At 40.6% G+C, this 9,228-nt stretch overlaps 1 protein-coding gene across 1 annotated transcript in view; it reads right to left on the bottom strand.

Moving 5' to 3' along the window:
• HSPA14 (heat shock 70kDa protein 14) overlaps positions 1 to 8,986 on the bottom strand; it is a 13,713-nt gene extending 4,727 nt beyond the window's left edge. Inside the window, exons 1-10 of the mRNA XM_009864916.1 lie at positions 8,930 to 8,986; positions 8,107 to 8,187; positions 7,934 to 8,016; positions 6,924 to 6,972; positions 6,003 to 6,096; positions 5,793 to 5,883; positions 4,550 to 4,654; positions 3,574 to 3,735; positions 2,482 to 2,637; positions 1,238 to 1,340 (exon numbers count right to left, since the gene is read on the bottom strand). Coding sequence (XP_009863218.1) covers positions 1,238 to 1,340; positions 2,482 to 2,637; positions 3,574 to 3,735; positions 4,550 to 4,654; positions 5,793 to 5,883; positions 6,003 to 6,096; positions 6,924 to 6,972; positions 7,934 to 8,016; positions 8,107 to 8,187; positions 8,930 to 8,986 — 981 coding nt within the window. The remainder of the gene's footprint in view (positions 1 to 1,237; positions 1,341 to 2,481; positions 2,638 to 3,573; positions 3,736 to 4,549; positions 4,655 to 5,792; positions 5,884 to 6,002; positions 6,097 to 6,923; positions 6,973 to 7,933; positions 8,017 to 8,106; positions 8,188 to 8,929) is intronic.
• Positions 8,987 to 9,228: the final 242 nt, after the last annotated feature.

Here is a 9,228-nt window from a genome sequence, read left to right as displayed (position 1 = left end):
TAGCCTGTCCTGCTGCAGGCGATCATTCCATCCCAGACTCTCCATTCGCCTTCATTCATCTTCATGATGTTCTTCTCTATTGGACTGGGTGATCACTGTAGGTCCCTCTCAACTGAAATATTCTTTTATTTCTCTCGCCTTTTTCATCTCCTCTGAATGGCAGCCTTGACCTACAGTGGTATCAATTGCTCCCCCCATTTTGGTACTGTCTGCAAACGTGCTACCTCATCATCCATGTTAATTAATAGAGACATTAAATGGTATTAGCCCCAGTGTCAAACCCTGAGGGATGTCACCGACAACTAGCCGTCACTAACTGATCTTGTGCAAGAAAAAAAGAGTCCTTCTCTTATTACAGTAACTTTGCTGAGATCAACCAGATCTGGAAACAAAGTTAATTCTCACTTTTCTTCATGTAAAACATGAGTTGTAAATTAGGTTCAATTTAACTTTACATTTACAGCATGCCTCCCTCTCCCCAAAAACATGAAGGCCTGAGAGAACTGCACATTTGGCCACCTAAAATAATGCCACCAGAAAAAAACCCCACAAACTGTTCTCTGAACAACGGCCTGGGATCCTTCATTAGCCTACCAGTGAACTCAGCTGTCACACAGCAAACACTAATTAAGGGTCTGAAATAGCATCAAGCATCATTAAAAGCACCAGATAACTTTTGCTGCACAACTTACATGCCAGTTCCACCAGCAATAAATGCAGCAATATTTGCCACACACGTGAGCAGGGGTTGAGATGAAGTTACTCTTAGACCAAAGACAAAAGACGTTTGCACAAAGCTAGTAATGTTCCTTTATTCACTGTGAGAGCACTCTGTGGAATGGGCCCTAATCTGTTGCTAAGTTTAAGCTAACAAGGAGGAGTACAGTCACTAAACAGGCACTAAGCAATTTGTTCAATTAAGAAAAGTCAAAACTCTGTCTGTCTTCAGAAGTGTCAAACCCCACCCAAAGCAGAAGAAAGCCTACACACACTAAACAAAGTACTCCTCAGCTCTACTAAGTTACACAGAGACAAATCCTCTCCCATTTACTCAATATGCAGCACTAAAAACACATCAAGTTCTAAAAGCTCCTGAGCCTAGGTATTTCATGGATCTGAGCCAAAAATACTTTAACTCATCATGAAATAATCTCAGTCTGCAAGGAAACCAGGCCACATGAATATTCTTCTTGTGGAGTTATAAAGCATACTACACACAAGAGGTTTCTATTATTACCTTATTAATATCATCTGCTGTAAATCCAACTTGCTGCAAGAGCTTTTTAATTGCTTCTACACATTTACTAAAAAGTGAAGAACAGATAAGTTCAAACCTGGCCCTAGAAGAAGAAAGAAAAAAAATAATTTAAGAATTGTCACCTTATCCATTAGAGACAAATACCTGAAATAGAAGAACTTTTGATTCTCTAGCTGTAGTTGGTACTAAGGGATTTAAAAAAAAAATAAAATCTTATTTCCCACTTAATGTGTGCTATTGATTCCGTCATTAACACCTACACAGAACACAATTTCATACTTCACTGTACTCTAGAGAAAAGCTGGTATTGTCATCTTGATAAAAAAGCATTGTCATGAAGACTATGTGGAAAAAAAAAAAAAAAGCAAAAGTCCTTCCTCATCCTTAAAATGGAGATACAAAGCTGCAAATGTGCCTTTTGCATTTTCAGAGGCAAATCAAGGCCAAGCAAATGGAAAACCAAACTTGTGCCTGCTTTGGGCACTTTCAAGGCTGAAGAGGAGATTTTACCCCGTACGAATGCAGCAATTCAACTCCTGCAACACCGGTCCCCAGGACTAGCATCCTTATCCAAAACTGAGCCAAAACAAGTTATTGTGAGTAGCATTGCTTCTCACACGTGCCAACAGACTGTGCCTCGTTTTATGAGATCCAACTGCTGCAGCAGTGGATGCACAGTTCTGGAACTGAAAACTTTATTTCCTTTTGCTAAAGCTGCTGCTGACTGGAAAAGCAATCAAAATTAGCTAAAGGTCTCAGTAAGGCATCATCCCAAGAGAAAAAAGACTTGGAGCAGGACACAGCAGGATAAGTAAAACCACAGAAAACATCTTGCTACTCCAGCTGTCAAAAAGAGGCAACATCAAGACTTTCACAGCTTCTACCATTCTGGAGATCATTTAGATGAAAGAGTCCAAAAGTCTTCTTTCCTTTAAGGAAAACCCAACAACAAAACCAATAAGGTGGTGGGGGGAGAAACCACCTTGAGTAACAACATCTCCTTGTGCTACTTTGCACTTTATTTTCTAATCAGAACCACCAATATGAAACAGCTGAAAGGAAACGAGCTGCTCGTCTAGCTTACTTCCATTTCCAAAATTACTGCCACTAAAAAAAAAATTAAAAAAATTAAATCAAAGCTTATTTGAACACCCTAAATACCACCTAGAAAGACTTCAAGAACAGTTTTAGAAAAAAAGCAGTAGGCTCAACATTTGCTTTACCTGGACACATTACAATCAAAATCCAATCCGTCATACAACGAATCTACAAAACAATTTGCGCTTCCCAGGGTTGATAACGAGTGCTTTGCAATATCAGCGCTGTTCATTAACTTCATCATGGCTCTGGGATTTCCTCTAATATCATGTTTACAAGACCTACATTAAAAATAAAAATGAAAAAATGTCAGTTTAGAAAGGCAGGCATTTGAGTGGTAATGCTTTCTGAAAGGAAAAACAAGTTAAAGCTACTTTCCCTTGTAATTTTAGTATTCTCTACTATGTCACTATTGAAAGCTCAAAAAGAATAGAAGTGTCTATTTCAATTTCAACTAAAGAACCCTGTATAGAGGAATCCTGATGTCAGGCAGTGGAGTTCACCAAACACATTTAAGTCTTTCTGAAGAGCTTCTCAGCCAAAGTGGTTGCAAGGAATAGCAAGAAAAGGCCTACAAGTTCACTAATTTTCACCACAGATTAAGAAGAAACAGAACACCAAACATTAGACATGTCAACAACAGAGCATGTCTCATCCAAAAAGTCTCCTTCTGTGATAGCTCACAACTGATCACCTCAAGTTCCCTAGAACTAACCACAGAATCACCCAGATTGGAAGAGAACTTTAAGATCGAGTCCAATCAATGCCCTTGATCGTTTTTGTTCATCACAGAATGACGTGCCTTACAGACTTCAGTCTGATAACCCAAGCACCACCACGGTCCCTCACGCCAACAAGAAAACCAAACAAAAACGCACACGGGTGAATTCCCTGTCACCCCAAAAGCTTCTGACTAAAAGGCTGTAAGCAGCCTGTAATCATATCCATCACCCAAAACTCAGAACAGTCTGTAGCTGAGCTCTGAAGAGTTCAACACCAACGTCAGGCAGCACCTACACAAACCCAATTCCCTCCCAGCCCTCCTCCATGGTACCCAACAACGGAGCGTTCCTTTAATAACTTCACTTAATCCATTTCATATGCAGGCAGTCTGCTCAACCTGACCAGCTAGAAGGAGTATGAATTTTTCTTGAAAGCAAGCACTAGATAACAGAGTTTCTGTCCTGACAGCAGCATGCTTGGAATTCAAAACCTACCTCTGAAATTCAGAAGCTAAGTGTTGCGCCAGAGCTTCTGTGAAGCAAACTCCACCGATGCTATCATCTGTGTTAGTAGCAAGCACACGATAGATTCCACTGTTTACTTCTATGACTGTGATAGAAAGTGATGTTCCACCAAGTTTATAAACCAACACATTGCTGCCATGGTAAAAAAAACAGAAATAAACTGAAAGTAGCATTAATAAACCATCTAAAATTACCTTAACTTCCACACACTGCCTAAAAAGATTACCACCATATAATGTATCACAAGTTTTAATCACTTCTGTCAAGAAAATTTGATTTGAGGTGTTTGTATTTAATGCATCTTAGTACTACTGACTACTTGACGACGTCTCCTAAAGAACAAAATCAGTCTATTTCACACAGTGAGAGTAGCCAACATTGTTCTTACACCACTGAGAACTGAACTTTAAATTCAATATTACAGGCAAGAATTCTAGGAGAAGTGTAAAAAAACACCAAAAAGAAAAAAAAACCAACAACATCTGTTTACAGTGACAATAGCCTTTGCTGTTTTGAAAATCATGTGAATTATCTGAGGGAAATCCAATACACCTATTGAACCCAGGAACACTGCTTTAGTTCTTCTAGCACATGTAAAATGACCCCATCTCTCCCAATCGAAAAACAGCTACGCCAAAATCTGTTTAAGAGGGGATGCATTTTAATTCAAGTCAATCAGCTCACTAAAGGGCAAGACAGAATGTGGGGACAAATCTTTAAAGACAATTCTGAAAAATTAAAAAGCAGAAAAAAGGGATTTAAAACACTACAAATTTACAACTCCTAAACTGTTACTCGCTTTACTGCGAGAAAAAAAAAAGAAGCAAGCTTCAAATAATTTATTTTGTACTGACTGCTAAGGCAACACAGCATCCTCTCATTTAAGCTCTCTCAATATTTAAATACAGCAGCTTAAATTTACAGAAGTAAAATATTGGGATTTTACCTTTTCCCAGTGGGTGAATCTTGGCCAATTCCGTAAGCCAGGAGAGCTGCAGACGGCTCATGAATTAATCTCATAACATTAAATCCAGCAGCTGCAGCTGCTTCCCTGCGATAAGGCAGAACAGCATTTCACTTCACTTTAATGAGCTCACTATAGTCACGCACGCTATTAAGCTGAACTACATAGGCCATCGGCTCAGAACTTGGTTACGGCACGGTATTAACAAAGCCAAGTGACTGGAGAAGAAAGGTATTAAGAAATTTAGTTGCTACCATGTTCTTCAGGTAGCTGGATCTGCTGTGTGTTCACTGTCAAAGACAACATTGATACAGCAGCCTACATACCCCATGAAAAAAAAAAAGCAAAACTCCCCTCAACTACAAGATGAAAAACCCCACCCCAATCAAATTCGGTAACTTATCTTTGAGTGTGGCATTAAAAGTTCTCTTATTTCATCAGATACCATACTAGGAAAATCAATTTTACTTCCAAATCAAGTTGCTGCACCTTGAATCTACCATTTTCTTTACATGTTTTCTTGAAAGTTCAGTCACCCTGGGACCGCCCTACTAGTAATGTCCTCCACTTTGAAGTTATGTCATTGTACATACCATAAATACCCAGCTCGCTAGAGTTTTATGACCAAATTTATAAGTGTGCTTTCAGTATTTAATGGCAGTTAAACAAAAGAGCTTCTTCGTATCAGAAAGTTGGAACAGATGCTGCCAATGAGGCACAGCTTTAAGGCTACTTATGTTTTCATGTGGAGGCCCTTTTGCAGCAGAACTTTTCCAAGCACAACTTCCAAGTACAAGACTGGCATGTATTCTTTGTCCACTCCCTAAAAAACAGTCCTCGATAAAACCACTAAACACTACTTGGTTTGGCGAGTAGATAAATGAAGGGATGAGAAATACAGAGGTGGGCCAAGAAACTATTTGCATTTCAAAAGGGACACTGAAGATCCACATCCAAAATGGTATATTCTGTCCTTGATGATACCAAAACTCCCTCTCACTTTAACTGAATAAGAATTTCATTTTGGTAACAACAGTGAATTCCACGAGAAGTTTATCAAGTCAGGATTTAATCTCCTCTCTCTATATTTTTCCATTTCAAATAACATCCCGATGTTTTGACTGATAGTCACAGGCTGAAGTCCAGCAGGGGAATCCCCGTTGCTGATCTGCCAGCCAGTCTCCTTTAGGTATGTTAAATAACAGAGAAATCTTAATTCTCTTACCCAAGGGCATTTTTCTGATTCTCTCCAAAATCAAACGGTACAGTGATAACAACGTCATTTACATCTGAACCCAACGCAGACTGAGCAGTTTCTGTTTATAAACACAGGCAGAATATGTTGATTAAAAGCAAAAAACATCCCATATATCACATTTTAAAAGTATGACAACAGCTTAAAAAACTAAAACATGTTATGATTTCATTTATATACCTTTCATTTTACTGAAAATTAGTTTTGCCACATCTTCTGGATTAATAAGTTTATTATCTATTTCATACTGAAGTTTTCCATTCTTCTCAATTATCTGTAAGCAAAGCCAACATGTTAGATACATTATTTGGTTATTAACAAAAAGTCATTTTTAATTTAGTTTCTGTTCCAAGTAAAAAACACTGGACTGTGTAAATACCTTCTGTGTTAGCACTCTACTACAAAAAAGTAAATGTCCGCAAAATGCTTATCAAAGATCACAAAAAGCCCTTGTATTATCCTACAGACACGACAGTGACATTTACAGGGACTTAAAAGACTCCAAGCTTCCTTTTTCTAAAAAAAAGTTTTCCTTAGGACAAAAGCAACATTTAGAATAAAAGTACCTGCCTGCTTATATTCCATACGAAAAAAACAACAACTATTTATATAAGCACGTCAATACGAACAGTCAGAAACCACAGATAAAAATCCATTCTCTTCTTAAGAAAAGCGTTCTCCAGGATAATTTTTCTCGTTTTGCAAAAAGGTTTCTAACAAGCCTAGTATTATCCAGATTAAATACTGAGATTAAATCAAGTGGTTAAACATTTTTATCACAAGATGCTATAACCTGAGCATCTTCTACCAGCACTACAAAACACCAAAATGCTATTACCCAAATACATTAAGAATTATCCCTTTTGAGAACTGGCAAGAGATAATTTTCCTGTTGGACTGTATTGTTATGGTAGAGCTCAGAACATGGTTAATTACTTTATAAATCGAGAAGCATTCTATATAGCAGCAAACAGACACCTTGTAGGGTGAGAGCTATCGCTACGGAACACAAACATGGTGTGGCACAAACAGCACCAAGAGGAAAAGTATTAAGTGCCACAAGTTATTCTGAAAACATCACAAACACTGGATCATACTCACTGAACATTTGCTTTCTGCAATATATTTTTCTGCCTGTGGGTCACCAGAGCTGTCCAGACAAATTCAAAACAATAAAGTAAATCATATGCTCAAAGGTAATTGCACCAAATTTTGCTGATATTCCTTACAATGAAGCTATAGTCCATCCAAAACTAATTCCCAGTCTACATTTCCACTCTTTATTTATACAGAAGAAAAACCCAATTCTGACTGCTGATATCTTTCAATCTCCTTTCCCCAAACTAGTAATGAAAAACTACCTACTAGTTAGTGAAAAGGGAAAAGAGAAACATTGTTTTAACCTTGCATCACTAATAATCACTATAAAAAAAAAATCTAGTGGCACTTTCGTTGCACTGACTGAAATAACGTGACAGCAATAAGCTGACTATCCTTAATGTTCTACTACATAAGGTTACGCATCTGAAAAGTGTTTAGAAATACATCAGAATGGACATCAACTTGTCAACTCCTTTCAGTGAAAAAGCTGTAACACACAGCTATGTAATCACTGAAGCGTTTTGGTACTTCTCTGGTGTGCGACTTATATTAGCAAGTTTAATTCTAGTATCACTGTAACTGTCAGCACAAACCGCCACAGCTCCCCTAAGTGGGGAACCACAACTGGTTACATCAATGTGTTTCACAACTGTAATAAAAGTAATACGAAGTTTAACATAAATAAACCCACTGTTTTTTTAGCCACAGGAAAACATCCAGGTAACAACAATATGTTAAGAAGCTTGTTACTAAACTTCACAATTTGATTTTCACAGACAAATTCAAACATAAAATACTACATCTGCCTTTACTCCTGATACAAAATGTAGAATAAGAAGTTCATAACATAATTAATTTTTAAGGTATGACACACCCTTCTGTCAAAGCCAGGTTAACTGCTACCACATTATACTAAAATGGCTTCAGTATCAGTGCTGAGACGTTTCGCTGAGCAGCTTTAATGTGTAAAACTAAACTTCTCGCCTTCCCTTTCGTCCCCATCCTCTTACCTTCGCCCGAGGATCTGCTTTACTTTCACCACGGTGTTAGAAATATTTCGTATTCTGCTTTGCTTCGCAGCTAAGCCAACAACCTGAACAAAAAATACAGGAAAAAAGTAACAAAAAAGAAGTGAGCCTCAGGCAGAGCTCCCCTCCTCCCCACCTCAGAAGGGAAGCCTCACCTCCTCACTTTCCGAGAATGCGACGACCGCAGGCGTGACCCTGTCCCCGGCGTCATTGGCGACCACGTCGGCGCGGCCATCCTGTGGACACAGGAACGTCAGTGGCACTTGCAGCCCAGAGAGCCAATTGTGTCCTGGGCTGCATCAAGAGGTGTGTGGCCCGCAGGTTGCGGGAGGCGATTTTCCTCCTCTGCTCCACTCTCGTGAGACCCCACCTGGAGTCCTGCATCCAGTTCTGGAGCTCACAGCACAAGGAAGATCTGGACATGCTAGAAAGCAGCCAGAGAAGAGCCACGAGGATGCTCAGAGGGCTGGAGCACCTCCCCTGTGCAGACAGACTGAGAGAGTTGGGGCTGTTCAGTCTGCAGAAAAGAAGGCTCCGAGGAGACCTTATTGTGCCCTTCCAGTATCTCAAGGGGGCTACAAGAAAGCTGGTGAGGGGCTTGTTAGGATGTTGGGCAGTGACAGGACTAGAGGGAATGGATTGAAGCAAGAGATGGGATGGTTCAGATTGAATGTTAGAAAGAAGTTCTTCTCCATGTAGAACGACGTTCTCCTCCATGGGGGTGGTGAGCCTCTTGCCCAGGCTGCCCAGAGAGGGGGTGGAAGCCCCATCCCTGGAAGTTTTTAAGGCCAGGCTGGATGGGGCTCTGGGCAGCCTGATCTAGTGGGGGATGTCCCTGCCCATGGCGGGGGGCTGGAACGAGATGATCTCTAAGGTCCCTCCCAACCTTGACAATTCTGTGAACCGCCGGTGAGCCGGGACCGCGCCCCGCGGGGCTGAGGGACCGGAGATGACACCTCCTCCTCCTCTCCCCTTCACCTTATAGACGGCGGCGCAGGCACAAGTCGCTCCCAGGTGGACACCGATGGCCGCCATGAATCCCTCCGGCTCTGAGCGCACGCGCCCCACAATGCACCGCACACTCCCCACCCGCCTCGTTCTCCAGCCAATCGCGCTGCAATTCTTCTCCCCGGCCGCCAATCAAATCCCGGCGCCGCGCTCTCTCGGCAAACCACGGAGAAGGGCACCTGGAAGCTTCGTCATGGATGGAACGGACCAATGAGAAAATAGAAAAAAAAAGGTAGAGAGACGTCATCGCGCATGGCAACGGGGCAGAG

This window comes from Apaloderma vittatum, unplaced genomic scaffold (genome assembly GCF_000703405.1).
Source record: "Apaloderma vittatum isolate BGI_N311 unplaced genomic scaffold, ASM70340v1 scaffold8452, whole genome shotgun sequence".
Lineage (NCBI taxonomy): Eukaryota > Metazoa > Chordata > Aves > Trogoniformes > Trogonidae > Apaloderma > Apaloderma vittatum.
This window is presented reverse-complemented; position numbering and strand designations above follow the sequence as displayed.